Consider the following 16,301-nt stretch of genomic DNA (forward strand, 5'->3'; position numbering starts at 1 on the left):
TGTCTTCTAGTCCCAGAGCTGGGACTCCCAGTCCTGTGACTTGAAGTGGCCAGCCTGACCCTCACCCTGCCTCATGGGCCTCAGAGCTAAACCTGAGGAAGAGAGGAAGAGGCAAGGCCAGCACTCGGTAGAAGTCAGTGTTTGACTGGCTTTTAGCAGCCCTTAGGCTGCCAAGAACACAGACTTCTAATTTGTACGAGTTCATCCTTGAGAGGTTTTATGCAGAGGAGCCTTCCCGGCACCTCCCAAGAACTGGGACGCTTGGCTCCCAGGCTTGCCTGGGAATGCTGGGGTGGGGGCATTGTCCCAGAGGCATCTCAGAATTGCTTCTTTTCTCTCCAACTCCCTTCTTCCCACCCACTGTGCCTCTCCTGTGTTGATCTGAGTCTCTGCAGCTCTAGACAGAGGCTTAAATAGACTCAGAGCCCCCTCCCAGCAGCTCCCTAGGCCCCACCCCCAGGTATTGCTTGCCAGCGCTAGTCCAGAAACCCAGGCAAGGCTCCCACATGGTGCTTGGGCAGCATGTTAGTCAGTTCAAACTTGATGGGATATTGGTCATTGTTGCCAAGCCAAGGCCTTGCTCTGCTGGGGGAATCCACAAGGGCACTGCCTCAGATTTTCTTTTTAACCAGCTTCTTTTTAGAATCACAAACTGCATCTGTTGTCCCCTGTGCTTCTCCCTTTTTGCTGCTGTTTACTGGGGACAGTAACCTCAGGCTTCCTGGCAGATGATGTTCACAGCAGCACACGGGGCTACTGTCAGACCTCTAGGGGTTCTAGCAACAAGGTCAATGCCAAATGAGACTTCTTACCTCAAGTGGGACTTGGCGCTTATTTCTGAATAATGTGAGTTTGTCGTTTCCACATTCTGGGTTCACCGTCTGAACCTGGGATTTCAAAAGGGGGTAAGGCCACTGACCGCTGTGTTGGAATCCGCAGGCGTGCATGCCTTTCGGCCTGCACAGGCAGTTCCCGGAGAACAACTTGCAGATGATGGTGCAGTCTGGAGCCAAGGGTTCGACGGTGAACACCATGCAGGTGCGGGCATAGGCTGGTTGGCCGGTTTGCCAGAGGGGGCGGGGATTGCAAGAGGTAGTTTTCAGACTTGTTTCTGATTTTAAAAGGATTTATATTGCATATAAAATGCGGCACATACTGAAACATATAAAAGCCTGTGGAAATCAGTACAGGAGCTTACCACTGCTAACAATGTTAGAAATAAATACGTATGTCAGTATCCAGATACTACATATAGTCTAGATAGATGTTGTAATTTGCACACTATACCATTTCATTACGTACATTTACGTTATCTATAAATATTGCGTGTGTGTGTGTATAATCTTAGCTGAGACCCTGCAGTTGTGCATGATCTGCTTTTTTCCATTTAGTGTTTTGAGTATTGTCCTAGAGGTTTCTAACCCTTCATTTGAGGCCCGCTATCTCCTCAGGTTACCTGAGTGCTATGGCAGCACTTTCACAAGACTTGACAACTTTTTAAAAAATCTTTCTCCCCTTTTTTTAAAAGTTTAGTAAAAAATGCAGTGTACAAGAAGCCAGACCAAGCGTACGTCTGAACATTGCAGCCATTTCCCCTACTTCAGAAGGCCAAAACAAGCCTCTTTAAGGGTTTTGCAAATTGATTCTGCTGCCATAGTTCTAATTTTGTCAAGAAATGTAAACAAGTACTCAATATGTTTCATAATTTTTAAAAATTTTACAAAGCTCCTTCATTTTCGTCACCAAAGTTATAACACCTTTGAGAGAGATCTGTGAAGCAGCCAGCCTGGGGCTGAGACCCTGGGTGGACATTTCCCACGTTGACGGCCTTGAGAGGGTCTCAGGGCCATCTCATTGTTGGGTGGCCCAGAGCAGTGGGGCTGGGCATCGAGGGCAGAAGGCCACCAGGAAGCCCCCTTGACTGAAGTGAAATCAAGACACACTGTTCTCCTTATTTCCTCACCCCCCGCCACCAAAAAGTTTGGGCAGTATTATTCTGTTTCAGCCTTAGAATTCAAGGGTCACAGCAAATTACTTTTCCTGCGGGCCTCAGTTTCCCCCTTAGGAACAGCACCCAGGTCTCTTCTAGGAAGATATTCTACGTGATGATTCTGAAGCATGGCTTCTTCTCAAAGCCCATGTACAACTGGCCCTAAATGTGAAAAATTTCCATCAGTCAACAGAAGGGAAACAGATTTATTTTCTTGAAACATGAGCTTTCCTGGTTCATTCACAAATCTAGGTTGGCCTTTAAGAACTCAGTTTCCATATAGTTTTCTTATTTGTTTGTTTGTTGTTTTGTTTTGTTTTATTTCGAAGAGCGGGCCCTCCCTCTCCTGCTGGAACAAAGCATTATGTTGATCTTGGGTTTCCTTCCCTCCAGATCTCGTGCCTGCTGGGCCAGATTGAATTGGAAGGCCGGAGACCCCCACTGATGGCATCTGGCAAGTCACTGCCCTGCTTTGAGCCTTATGAATTCACCCCCAGGGCTGGCGGCTTTGTCACTGGCAGGTTTCTCACTGGCATCAAGCCTCCTGTATGTATTTTGGTTTTCCTTTTGGCTTTTCTCCTCACTTCTAGGCCCACTGGTAGTAAGGCATTGACTCACCCCAACAGCCTTGAGCCAGGACATCCAAGTAATAAATACCCAGCCATTTGCTGCTTACCCACTAGCCCCTGCTGCCCATGAGGACCATAAGGATGCAACCGTGGCATGTCCACCATTGTGATGCCAGAGCCTGGCACAGTGTTTGGAGCTCAGTGAATGTCTGCTGATAAATGAAAAGATGAATAAGACCAATCTCAGTTCCACCTTTTCCTGCTGTGCTCCCTGGCATAACCAGTTCTTACCTGCATTTGAAGGCAACAGGGGAAAGAGAGACCCCTCACCGGGTGCTCTCAGTTGCCGAAGGGATCATCACGGAGGCTTGTTTCACGATGCTCCCCAACAGAACTTCCCATGGCTCCTCCTTCCCAGTGGGAAAATTGACTGGCCGTAGTAAATGTCTAGGGTACCCTTGATCGGCAACAGAAGTCTCCCCTAGGAGGAAGTTTGCTCTTCAGACTCATCAGAAGTGGGTTTTTGAAAGTTAGCACCTTTGGTTCCCTGGCGCCGCATTTCTGCAGCAATGATTGTTACGGTCAGACAACTAATTCCAGGCTGTGAACAGGACCGACCCTGTTTCAGGGCTGTCAGCTGATCCAGGGGCTTTTACCTCAATTCCATGTCGATTCTCTAGTGATCAGCCATGGCCTCTGGCAAAGGATGATAGACAGCTGGCGTAGACCAGAATTTTTTAAACCGTGGTTTCGACCCCTTAGTAAGTCATGAAATCATTATAATAGATAGAGATTGGCATTTCTCTATGTAATAAAAAGAGAACAGGATGGGAAGAGAGCATAAGGGATGGAGTAGTTTCATGAAGTCCTAGTTTGTGTTGTGTATCTTTATGTGCATTTGTACCTATGTGTATGTGTTTGCTGGTCACTGTTGTAAATGTGTTTCTTACTGTGGATTGCAATCAAAAACTGTGGGCAATACTTTGTACCTCTGTGAACACCGTGGGAAGTGGAATTCAGTCGTGTGGGCTGAACCGAACAGTGACGAGCACCGAACAGCCTCTTCTGTTCGGGACGTGGGGTGTGGGGTATAACACTGAGGGTGGCGTGCCAGGCCCCTAAACAGGACCTATTATGTCTCATCCTCTTGTCCCTGTGCTCTCGGGCAGGACAAGACAATAGTCACTGTGAGGGGTGGGGGCAGAAGTCACTGGGGTCATTGGAGCCATCATGGGCCCTAGGAGGTCAGGCAGGGCTGCCGGAGGCGTTGGCCTGAGCCTTCTCTCGGAAGCACACTGTCCTCACTGCCCCCTCCGGGGCCTGGGTCCCACTTCTCCTGCAGGAGTTCTTCTTCCACTGCATGGCAGGGCGAGAGGGTCTGGTCGACACCGCCGTGAAAACCAGCCGCTCCGGCTACCTCCAGAGGTAAAAGGCACCTGCTCTGCTACCTGTAGATGGAATCAGCATCCCAGTACCCTTCACGTTGGTCACCTCTCACATTTTTAGTAACAGTTCACTTAGAGTATCTTTGGATGAAAAACTTCTTTAAAATTTCCGTGGTTATCCCGAGACAAAAAATAGCAGGTATTCTTCTCTTCCCCTTTTAGAGGATTAACAGCACATGTGTTCAGAGGTTTAGCCAAGGGGCCCCTGCGTTCCCAGGGAAGTTACGAGTATGGGGAAGGTCTCGTGGTGATGGGGTGGGGTGGTCCTCTGCCCGGGGAAGGCTCAGCAGTCGGGGACGGAGAGGGTGCCAGGCCTGGGGCCCTGCCTGTGAGTCTGTGGCTGGAGTTACCATTTCTCTGGATGCAGGTGTCACTTCGGGGTTTCCCGGCATAGACCTACTTACTTTCTCTCATCTCTGGGAGGCAAGAAACAGGTATCCACTTTAACTGGCCTGTTTGAGCAGGTTGGGGGGAAGGAAGCTAAAATCTGAAGAAGGCCTTACTCCAGAATGCCTGGCAGGCAGGGTCGCTCTTTTTGGTAACGTTTTTTCCTGAGCCCAGAGAACTGGTGCTGGTGGAAAGGCGGTGGGAAAAGGGGAGACTGAGAAAATAAGTTCTCATACCTTTCAGGCCTGCATTGAAGTTACGTTCTCAAGGCACTCAGCTGACTCCTGGACAGGAGGGCACAGCTCCTTTCTTTCTCCCCGCAAAGGTCTGCCCCTGCCTGTCTGCCCCAGCTTTCTCCTTTCTCCTGCTTTTGAGCTCCAGATTCCCCCAGGCCGCAGCCCTTATTTTGGTCCATTGCCCTTGACTTAGCCCGTGGCGGTGAGGAGCCCGTCTGCCTCACTGGCTGCTTTTAGTACAGTGGGGTGAGCTCCCCTCTGGGGGCATGGGTCTCATGGCCAGTTCCTTCCCTGAGCAGGGGTGACATCCACCCCACCTCCATCTTTTTAGTTAATCCTCACCTGAAGACATTTTTTCATTGCTCTTAGAGAGAGGGCAGGGAGAGAGAAAAACACTGATGTGAGAAAGTATAGAAACAGGTAGAAAACAAAGGGTCAGCTAAGTCTGGGGGTGGGAGTCCCCAAGGCCATTTGAGTGCAGGTTGGGACCCTGACTGGAGCAGAAGAGCAGCAGCCATTGAACAGGGGGCACAGACTCCCTAGGACCCATCTGCTGGCGGGGGTTCCTGGTGGAGGAGGCAGGTGCAGGGCTTCAGACGGAGGGGTGGGGGAGGCCAGTGTGGCTGTGGCGGAGGTACAGGCGAGAGGTTGGGAGGCTGCCTCCAGAGGGTGGCAGTGGGAAGGAAGAGGCAAATGTGGCAAAGATAAGGGGAAAACTGGCTAAAATTTAGGACTAAGAGGCAGAGTAGCAGCACCCCAGCTGAGTTTTCAGGCCTCAGTGGCAGCACAGTGACAGAAAGCAAGAGGCTGTAGAGGGGAGACAATGTGTGGGTGGCGTGAGGGGCAGCAGCAGACTATTCAAGTAGGCGTGTTCCAGTGGACCCTTACATGAGGCCTGAAGCTTGGGAGAGACCTGGGGATGCAGCCTTGAGAGGCCTTTGCTGTGCTGAGAGCTGGAGCCCTGTGAGGCGGGTAGAGCCGAGCAGGGCGCCGGCCACTCACACTTCAGCGTTTTTAGCAGAGGAAGGGGGTGCTCGGCATCAACCTGGCCAGGTGAGCTGCCAAGAATACAGTGGCGATTAACACTGAGCTCTTTCCTTGGAGCTTGGGGACACAGTGGCTGTTGGGAAGCCTCTTAAAGTGGCAGGAGGAGAAACCAAGGCAGAGTGGTCAGAGATGAGGTAAGGGGCCAGCACTAGGGCAGCAGAGCCAGGAGGGTGAGGTACCACTGGGAGAACCGAGGGGAAAGGGTTCTGGGTTCAGGATATCACATCTGCATTTAGTTCCTAATGTCTTTTTAGTGTCCCTGACTGGCAGCATCTCTGGGCTGACAGCTTTGGAGAAGGACTGGGTGGGCAGATGGCCCAACTGCTTTGCCTGCCTTGTGGGCAGATGGCCCGACTGCTTTGCCTCCGCCACTGGTCCCTGGGGAGCTGTGCAGTGTGACATAGTGAAAGGGCAGGCAGTAGTCCCGGCAGTGGGGTCTGGAGGTGGGAGCTAGGGCCCAGCAGTGACAGCCACCCTGTCAGGCACACAGCAGCAGCTGCTCACTGAGAGGCGCTGTAGCTCAGAGCCTGGGGCCTTGGAGGCTGGCAGTCCTAGAGTGGAGCTTTGCTGTAGAATGGCAGTCCCCTTTCCACCTCCCGCTGCCCCCCTGGCCCCACCCTGGGAGTGGTGAGCTTGGTGGGCCCTAAGCCAGGTCTCCATACAGGTGCATCATCAAGCATCTGGAGGGTCTCGTTGTCCAGTATGACCTGACAGTCCGCGATAGCGACGGCAGTGTCGTGCAATTCCTGTATGGGGAGGACGGCCTGGACATCCCTAAGACGCAGTTCTTACAGCCCAAGCAGTTCCCCTTCCTCGCCAGCAACTATGAGGTGGGTGCCAGACCCCCATCAGCCAGGGGTGGCGGGCACTCCTAGCTTTGCCCCCAGTTATAGTGGCTGTAGAGGATAGAGCAGAAAGAGTTTATAAAGCACCAGTCAGTTGTATGAAACACTTGCCATGTTTTTACCTCGTCTATGGACTCTGAGATGGCAGAGGGCACGAGCACCTCCAGAGCAACAGCTGCCGTTGGGGGCGTTTGCGGGACCCTAACGTAAGCACACCATGGACGGTGTCTGGGTCTCTCCCTCACTGTAACCTGGGGAAAGAGGTCTTCCTTCCTCTGTGCATGTCACAGCCGAGGCAGCCGAGGACCAGAGCTGCAGTGAGTGGCTGGTGAGCAACAGAGCCAGCGTTTGAACCCACACCCGTGACACAGGCCTGTGGTTTTCATGCCATACCTCACTGCCTCAGGAATGACCATCACGGCTGACTGAGCAGTCACCCCATTTTCTTGGGTAGGAAATTGAAACTGATGTAACCTGTCCAGAGACACGAGGCAGGTGGCCAGACTAAGGTTGCACTCGGTGCCGGCTCCTTTCTGTCCTGGCACCTGCCCCGGAGCTATGGGGCATCACTTGTCCTTCCTTCCTACAAACTCCCCTGTGACCTGAAGAGGCTCTGTGTGTGCCATTTTCTCCCCCAACTGCTCAGCTCCTGGGACCATGTCTCCCAAGAGTTCCCAAGTCTGGGTTGCACAGAGTGAGGACCCTCTGAAAGATGTTGCGACAGCTCCACACAAGCCATCATGCTTCCCTGAAGTTGTGTGACATGGCCCTTGGGTCACGCCCTCATCTCTTTGGTGTATATGGGTGTGGTTTGTTCATTTATTTAGGTAATAATGAAGTCAAAGCATCTCCATGAAGTTTTATCCAGAGCAGATCCCCAAAAAGCTCTCCGCCACTTCAGAGCCATCAAAAAATGGCAGTGCAAGCATCCCAACACCCCACAGAGAAGAGGTGCCTTCCTGAGTTATTCCCAGAAAGTTCAGGCAGCTGTGAAAGCCTTGAACCTCCAGGACGCGAATCAGCTTGGCCGCAGCCCTGGGACTCACCAGGTGACTCGGGGGGGCCATTTCTCCAGTGCCCAGCGCATACAGGCCTCAGCCAGGAGGTGAGGGAGAGAGGGGTTGTCTCCCTGGTAGAAGGTATGATAATGAAGTCTGGCTTCATTTGCTGCCAGGAAACACGTGGTACTCAAGTAGCGGTTTAAGGAGGGCAGTCTCCAAAGGTGTGGGCAGGGTTCAAGGAAACTAGCTGGGACTGTTACCTTTGGTTCCCTGCCTCCCAGGCATGAAGGAGCAGGTGGTGGCTATGGGCAGAGGCTCCTTAGAGAGGGTGGGAAGTGAATGCCAGGATCCCCTCTCTTACCTTCCCCTCCGTTGTTGGGACCCGGGAGGCAGGGGACGCTGTGAAGTGGCTGCTGTGGGACAGCCTCGGGGTGTGAAAGCCCAGAGAGGGGCAAACACAGATCACCTGGCTCACTATGACTGTCCTGGTTAGCCTAGGGCAGTCCCGATTTTGCCCCCTATCCTAGTGTTCTTATTAATAGTGCCCTCTTTTATCCTAAAAGAACCCTGGTTTGGATGTTAACTTGCCAGTCCCCAGCCTGGGCTAGCATGGGCCAGGACAAAGAGCCGTAGAATGGTAGTCAGGCAGCCAGCCCTGGGACGGGTTCAGTGTCTCCCTATTTTAAAAGCTGAGTTGTTTTCTCGTTGCAGTCAGGACTCTTATCTGTTTTCCCGCTCTCACTTAAAGCCAGTGCCTTTGATTCTCCTTATCCTACTGGGCATCCAGGGAGCGGAGCCATTCCTGGTGTCCTCCAGTGTGGCTGAGCCCCGTTCTTCCTTGCAGATGTTGAGCATGTGGAGCGAGTTAGACGAACAGAGCCGAAGGAAGTACCAGAAGAAGGCAGCTCCTTGTCCGGACCCCAGTCTGTCTGTCTGGCGCCCAGATATCTACTTTGCATCGGTGTCAGAAACATTTGAGAAAAGGGTGGATGATTATATTTGCGAGTGGGCATCTCAAGCAGAGAAGAGTTTTGAGAAGTCAGATCTTTCTCTTGACAGGTAATGCCATTGATGTGTTGCTCAGTACGTGGAGAGTAAAAAATATCTGCTGTCTGGCCCTTCCCTGCCCACTCCAGAAGATGAGGGCTGCCTCCTGGTTCAAGACCCCAGCAGGAGGGAGGGAAGTGAAACAGAGGGGCACTGTGCGAGCCCTGAGGGCCCTGGGACAGGAGATAAGAGCAGGTAGGCAGGAGTGGACATCTTCATCTGGGACAGGACAGAGAAGAGAGCTCTGGGGACAGAGGCTTGCAGAAATGGCCCCTCTCTTCAGCTTGGTGCGATGGGTGTGGCTAATTGAGAGCCCAGCTGCCACTCCATGGCTGACAACTCTGTGAGAGCAAATCAGTCACCCCTTCATGACACGGTGTCTTAGCCTTTTGTGAGGGGTTGGATCTGATTACTCCAATGATCCTTTGAGCTTCAGGTTTCAAAGCCTTAAGGAAGAAGGACCACATGTTGTCCTCAGTTTGCATATTTTCACACACACACAAAATAAAACCAGTAAAGAAAGTCCTGTGGTCTAGGCAGTGGGAAGCCAGACATGAACCAGCACTGAGGCATTAAAACATCCAATCAGTGGCATTAAAACATCCAAAGTGCCCCCACAGGAATGCCTGCTGGGGGCTGGTCTTGGCGGGTAGTCAGAGGTCCTTCCCACTTCGTTTACAAAGCCCTGCCTGAAGAGCTGGAAGCACAGAGATCACCTGCTGTATCCTGCTGCTTTTCTTGCCCCTGGTGAAACCGGCCAGGTGCCTAGAGGGTGACACAGTCCAGGGACTGCAGCTGGAAGATGGGACTCAGGATGGGCAAGGAGCAGAGACAGATAGATCCTGGAGGGGAAGACCTAGATGGGAGTGACAGGGCTTTCTCTGTACCCCTTAAAGTGGTCCTCTAGACAGGCCTCGGAGATTTCATGATAGGGTAGGTCATGCTGGTTACCACAGCTGCTAGCCGGGCTTTCCCTGCAAGAGGAAGCCCTGGGCCCCCCAGCCCCTTCACGTGCTCCCCTGCAGCTCAGGGTGCTGCTGTTTACTCTCTGAAAGTCTGTGTTGGCCCTCCCTCCAGCTGCACATCAGCCGTGTGGAGAGGTCGGTCCTGGGGAGCATCACATGGATTTGCAGGGCCAAGATGGGACAGCAATTCTGCCTCAGTGGCTTTTGCAGGGGACCTGTTAGCAAGCAGCCAGCTCCAGGTGCAACTCCAAAGTTCTGGGAGTATTTGAAGGTTTTTTTTCTGACAGGAATATTGATGTGTGTACAAACCTCACTGGATTGAAGTAATTGGGAGAGAAGACACATCAGGTTATGAAAAGTCTGAAACGTTTTGTATGAAAAGTCAACAAAAAATGCATAGGAACGTTTTGATTTCTTCTGCATTCACACATTCGTCTGCTTAGTCTCCATTTGTTGAGCCTTTCCTTGTTCTGTGTGGGGGGGGTACTACAGTATTCCCGAGGCTCTAAAAGGAAAGATGGCTAGTAATTACAAAATTTTAGGCATGCAAAGCTCTGATGTGGCAGCTGTTTGCACTAATTAAGAAAATAAACACACCTGCCATCTGCCCCCCAAGTCCCCTTAATTGCCCAGTGAACCTCTTTCCAGTTGATACAGCAGGAGCTTTAAGCCTTCTCCAAACTGTCCCAGCTAGTGAGGGAAAGGAACTAACAAAGGAAAATGTGACTAATGACCCCAGACATTCTCACGGCTCAGGGGTTTGTACTGGCGCAGTGTGGACACGTGACACTCGGAGACACATCGGTCGAAGCACGAACATCTAGCACTTTAGTCATCCCGCTGGGATCTGGGCTGGGTAATTTAGGACATTTCAGGATCATTAGCAGGAATTCCAGGGCTAGAGGATCACTTGTTAGGAATTACCAGCCCAGAGAGGAGAGGGAATAATTCCATGTCCCCTAGTTCTGGGTGGTGGGGACACCTCCCGACAGCGCCGCAGCAGGGCGGTGTCTGCTCCTAAGCTCTGTTGCCCCTCCCTGGATTCCAGTTTGAGGACTCTGCTGCAGCTGAAGTGGCAGCGCTCACTGTGCGACCCCGGCGAGGCGGTGGGGCTGCTGGCCGCCCAGAGCATTGGGGAGCCCTCCACACAGATGACCCTGAACACTTTCCACTTTGCCGGCAGAGGCGAGATGAACGTCACCCTGGGCATTCCAAGGTGGGCTACAAGGGTGCCTGGTGTGGGGTCTGTCCTAGCCCACTTCTGGGGAATAACTCATTTAATCAGTGTGTGGGTACCTAACTAAAAGACAGGGTCTCATCAAAGTGGGGATCGGGGTTGGCATTTCCAGAATCCAGCTTTTCTGTGCAGTCTCGGGGGGCGGGGGGGAGGGGGGCCTCTTACAATCTCCATTTATCCTACTGCCAACTCCTGTGTCGGAATAACACAGGATGGTTATAAAACCTCATACTCCTGGTGTCAGGACTCAGGAAGATGGTGTTCACAAGCCCCATTCTGTGCCACCTGGTTGCCCAACTCTGGGGCACCACCCACCTAGATTGTGGCCCACAGTGGCCCTGGCCCTTCGGGAAGATGCGTGCATCCGACAGAATGGTGGCCAGTAGGCGAGAGGAAAGAACGGGCCACTTGCATTTGATGCCTGGCCTTGCCATGTTCTCAGACAGGTTCCTTGGCTTCCTCAGCCTCAGGATCCTTGCCACCCCCACCCCCCACAGTAGTGGGGGCCCACCCTACTGTGCAGTCAGGCTGAGCCCATGGCAAGGCCTGGAGCATGGTGCCTGCATCCAGTAGGAGCACTGCAGACACCGATTACCTTTCATTCATTCTGTAAGCTCTTCATGAGCACCCGCTATACACAAGGCACGGGTGATAAACAAGAATAAGACACAGTTCTGTCCTTGAAGAGCCATGCTCCAGTGGAGGAAACTGATGGGAGAGTCCCTTGCTGTCACTCATGGGGCCAGAGCTGGGACTTAACCTGCAAGACCCCAAGGTCGCTCTCAGACCCCAGAGAGCTCTGACAAGAAAGCCTTAGGTAGGGAATCTGGGTGCCCCTTTGTGATCAGTTGTCCTTGTTATGTGACAGGTTAAGGGAGATTCTCATGGTGGCCAGCGCCAACATCAAGACACCCATGATGAGCGTGCCCGTCCTCAACACCCGAAAAGCATTGAAGAGAGTCAAAAGCCTGAAGAGGCAGCTCACCAGGGTGTGCTTAGGGGAGGTAATTGTCTCTCAGCACCGCTACAGACAGGGCAAGCCTTTTCCTGCGTCCTCCCATCCATGAAGGATGGCTTTGCTGGTGGTTCACACCCTGGCCTCAGACTCCCACCAATGAGAGGGAAGCTTTCTGTGCCAGGTGCTGAGCAGGGATGGGTCAGCAAGCTGTGAAAGTAAGTATTAGCTATATGTAGCATTCTCGTGTGCCTTAAAAATACAGACACTCCCTAGGCTAGCCCTGCCAGAGCCCATGGTCCACCCCCTGCAGCTTTCTCTGGGGGTGACCTGTAGGCTGTGGGAGTTTCTTTCGGATTTTGGCCCCAAAGAAATTGGTTCCATCCCATTCCCCCCAAGTCCTCAGGCTTTCCGTAACCCACCTGTAATTCCTTGGTACCTGGGCAAGTTGGGTTTTCCCTGTGTATCTGGTTCTAGGTATTGCAGAAAATTGATGTCCAGGAGTCCTTCCGGATGGGAGAAAAACAGAACAAGTTCAGGGTGTACCAGCTGCGGTTTCAGTTCCTGCCCCATGCCTATTACCAGCAGGAGAAGTGCTTGAGACCTGAGGACATTCTGCACTTCATGGAAACAAGGTCAGGACTCAGGCCGCTGTGTCACTGGACTTTGTCGTGGATCTTGAGCTCTCCTAGCTGCGGGACTCTTGGCGATTAGGTCTATACGCACAGATTAGTTCTTCGAGGGAATTGCTCAGGAAAACAGCAGGCCCTGCAGCCTTATCTGGAAACTGCACCCATCCTGTGTCTTGCAAGTGTGACTGCACTGACCATATACCACTTCCTAAACCCGCTTCCTTCTGGTTGATGATCTCCTGTTCTCGGGTTTGCAAGCTCTAAGATGTGGACGTATGTGTCCCCTAAAAGAGAAATGAGCCCCATCGCAGTGGTGCTGCAGTGGTGCAGCGCTCAGGACGTGATGTAAATTCCAGGCAGCATAATGCAGTTCCTGATACATTTATATCGTGTTAAGAGCAGTATGCCTGTGGCTCGCTGCTCATAAATGCCAGTTCTATAACTGGGGTTTCCTCCACTCCTCAGAGGGAAATTCTAGTTGTCTTTGGATAGGGGCAATGAACATCCTTTTTCTCTGAGGTTTGAGTCACTGTTGGGCATTTGAAAAGCACAAGCCACAATGTGAAGTACACAGCAATGGGAAGGTGGGGCCAGCCAGGAGGAGCCAGCGACGCCCTTTGACTAGCCAGACAGTGGGATGCAAACTGAAATGGCTGCAGGGCCCTGTGGGTAGCAGAGGCCCGTGAAGCAGGTTGGGAAGCCCGTGGCAGGCCGGAGTGTGCAGAACCTGCCTCCAGCAGCTGGGAACATGGGGCAGATCTTCTGATTCAAAAAAGGAAAAGGAAAGCCCCCACCCCCAATCTTTTTTCTGTCTTTTAGTTACTTTTCTGTGGTTTAGTTACTTGCTTTTGCTTTTGTAAATACAAAGTCTCCTGATTTTTAAACATCGGCAACTAACTTACATCTTTTTAAAAGCCTGGTGAGGCCCAAATAGATCCTGTCTGTTGGCAGGAGTTGGGTGCAGACCACTGACCACAACTTCTAACCTAGACCACTGGTCGGGTCTTCTCCATGCTGGTCAGAAACAGAACCAGTGGCGGCAGAGTAGAGGCAGAACGCCCACTGCATTCCTCTGTCCCACCAGCCTTTACTGAGTGGCTCCCGTTAGCATCAGGTCACAAGGCAGCATGGCCAGGAGAGGGTGGCTGTCCTGCCCTGTGCCCTCACTCTCTTCTGGAGGTGTGAGCTGGCTTTAGTCCGGCCCTCTAAACAGGTGGCATTTTGGCCAGTGGGAGCTGTGGTAGGTGAGCTTGGATGTGAAGCCCTGAAGCCCTTTGGATGGTGATCACTGACCAGGCAGATCCTGTCCCTGTTTACATGAGCCCTGGGTGAAGGTGTTGCTGGCTGGGCTTCGGGGAACATCTGCATCGATGTCTGCCTGGGTGAAGAAGATTCGTTCTGTCATGTGGGCCCTGTGTTCTCGTGGTGCTGAGCCATGTCACAGGAGACCCATCTGTGCACCAGCCTGCCAGCTCATTAAGTAACAGGGAGGAACATACTTCCCAAAGGCCCTGCATGTTTGTGCTGGCCAGGCAGCCCTCTTCTGAGGGATGGGAATTAGGATCACATGGCCACTTGAGAATTAGCAGAACAGGTGGCATTGGATGATCTGCCTCATTTCCAGTCATTTAAGGCCTGTGGAGAAGGTGGGTCTGCAGGAGGCATGCACCAGGCTGTGCATAGACTTGTTTTTACTCGCCCTATCTCGGGGAGTTGAAAATCCATCACATGTTAAAAATTTCTTCTTGAAGAGGGACAGCCCTGGCTTCTTCCTAGCAATGAAATACCTTTCTATTCCTACTTTGTATTTTCTTGTGTGCTTGAAGGGCTGTGATAAACAAAGCGGGTAGAGCAGCTCCTGGTGGAGCTACTCCGCCGTGACTTCAGCAGAACTGGCCAAAGGTGAGGGAAGCAGTGGCACGTGGACCAGGGCGTGGCTCGGGCTGCCTTTGTCAGGTCTGGGCGCTGAAGCACCCTCTAGGGCCTCCCACGGACCCAGGGATGGGAGTGTGCTGGGGGAAGAGTAATCCTGCCCAAGGGGAAACTTTCTCCCGCCCCTCCCCCACCTCTCTCTTTACTCTCCTTTCTCTCTTCTTCCCTCCCTTTCTTCCCTTTATCTCTCCCAGCTGTGAGATCACGACACTGTTCTTTAATTCAAGAATAATTGACATACAATATCATGAGTTTCTGGTGGACAACAGAGTGACTGGACATTTGTGTGCATTGTGAAATGGTCACTGCAATAAGTCTCATTACCACCTGTCACCGTACAAAGTTAATACAATATTTTTGCCTCAGGCTGTACGTTTCATCCCATGACTTATTTATTTTATAACTGGAAGTTTGTACTTCTTAATCCCCTTTATCCATTTCACCCCGCCCCACTCCTCTGGGAACACCCATCTGTTCTGTGAGTCCAGTTTGGTTTGGTTTGGTTTGGTTTGGTTTGTTTTGGTTTGGTTTGGTCTTAGATTCCACTTAGAAGCGAAAGCACACAGCATTTGTCTTTCTTAGTCTGACTTGCTTCACTTAACGTACCCTCTAGGTCCATGATGTCATCACAGATGGCAAGATTTCATTCTTTTTTATCTGTCTTTTTGAATTAGTGTTTTGGAATTTTCAGTTGATACCCAGTAGTGGAATTGCTGGATCATAAGGCAGTTCCACTTTTAAATTTCTGAGGACCTTCCACACTCTTTTCCATAGAGGCTGCACCACTTTACATTCCCACTAACAGTGCATGAGGGTTCATGAGACTGTTCTGACACAGGCACGAAACAAACCGAAGTAGATACACAGAGACACTTTCCCAGAGGGAGACATGTGAGCATTTGAGGCCCCCTCGGTATTTGTACTGTCACCTGTCACTTTGAATACTTGTGTAAAGTATCTGGAAGATCAGCCGGAGGAGGTGAAGTGGAAAGAGCACTGAGGCAGAGTCAGGGCGTTCAAGTTCTGGCCTCCGGGCCCCAGCCGTGAATTGACCGGGTTGGCCGTCTGCAGTCATCGCCTCTGTGAGTCTGACTTTGAAAACAGCAGGTGTTGGGGCCATTGCCAGGCGCTTTCGGAAACAGCTAAGGGTCATGTTCTCTGTTTATAATTATTTATGTGGAGTGGGAGCTTTCTGCGCAGCCTGCCCCTCCTGTTCACTTGCAGTTGCCACGTTCTGACAAACATCCAGCCCTTCCTAGCACGGTCCTGGTGGGCCTTCAGTCCACTTCCTCTTGGCAAAATCACAGAAGGGCAAACTGTTCTCACCTCCAGGAGAACCCTAGCACACTGGTAATGTGTCTGCCACTTACTGGCCAAGTGTTTAGTCTGCTTCTTCACCTTCTCTCACGTTCCACACCAGTCCTATTCACCAGAAGAGGCAGACAAGGTAGGAAGGATCCCCAGCTGGGGAGATTAGGAAAGGTCTCTTGGGAGAATTACATCTGTACTTGGACCCAACCTTTCAGTGGGGTGGGGTGCAGAGAATGCAGCCCAGTGTTAGATAAGGGGCTGGGACAATTGCAGAGCAAATGGCTTGAGTGTGAGCACAGAGCATACACAGAGGTGGTGTGAGCAGGTGTGTAATGAGGGTTGGACAGTTGTAAGGGCTTGAAATGCTGGGGGAAGAGCCTCCAGTGAGTGACATTGCCACAAAACGACGGCCTGCTAAGTCAGAGCAGCAGCCCTGCAGTAGAGGGAGGTAACGAGCGGCTACTATGCAGCCTTGTGCCTCCACCTCCATCCGCCCTGTCTCATCTCCTCCACTCCACACAGGGACCGGGCGCCAGGTGGGCACGGACTCAGTGCACAGGTGAGATCAGAGCCCTCCTCTCCAGTCTCCAGTGGGACAGGGTCTGGAATCAAAGTCTGTCCTTCCAGAAGCATCTCTTGGGCCCCCACTTCCCAGCTGTATTGTGTCTTGCTAAAGTCAAGCTTGCCCACCCCCCAGTCTGG

The 16,301-nt window shown here is 52.0% G+C and overlaps 1 protein-coding gene across 1 annotated transcript in view; it reads left to right on the plus strand.

The window, feature by feature from the left end:
* The window catches only part of POLR1A (RNA polymerase I subunit A), a 90,522-nt gene that overhangs the window by 62,631 nt on the left and 11,590 nt on the right, over positions 1-16,301 (plus strand). The window contains exons 19-27 of the mRNA XM_037039141.1: positions 940-1,038; positions 2,384-2,536; positions 3,902-3,984; positions 6,339-6,504; positions 7,347-7,568; positions 8,365-8,579; positions 10,581-10,748; positions 11,638-11,773; positions 12,202-12,359. Coding sequence (XP_036895036.1) covers positions 940-1,038; positions 2,384-2,536; positions 3,902-3,984; positions 6,339-6,504; positions 7,347-7,568; positions 8,365-8,579; positions 10,581-10,748; positions 11,638-11,773; positions 12,202-12,359 — 1,400 coding nt within the window. The remainder of the gene's footprint in view (positions 1-939; positions 1,039-2,383; positions 2,537-3,901; positions 3,985-6,338; positions 6,505-7,346; positions 7,569-8,364; positions 8,580-10,580; positions 10,749-11,637; positions 11,774-12,201; positions 12,360-16,301) is intronic.

The sequence above is a fragment of the Sturnira hondurensis genome, unplaced genomic scaffold, assembly GCF_014824575.4.
Source record: "Sturnira hondurensis isolate 20B ecotype Veracruz unplaced genomic scaffold, ASM1482457v3 Scaffold0002039, whole genome shotgun sequence".
Taxonomy (NCBI): Eukaryota; Metazoa; Chordata; class Mammalia; order Chiroptera; family Phyllostomidae; genus Sturnira; species Sturnira hondurensis.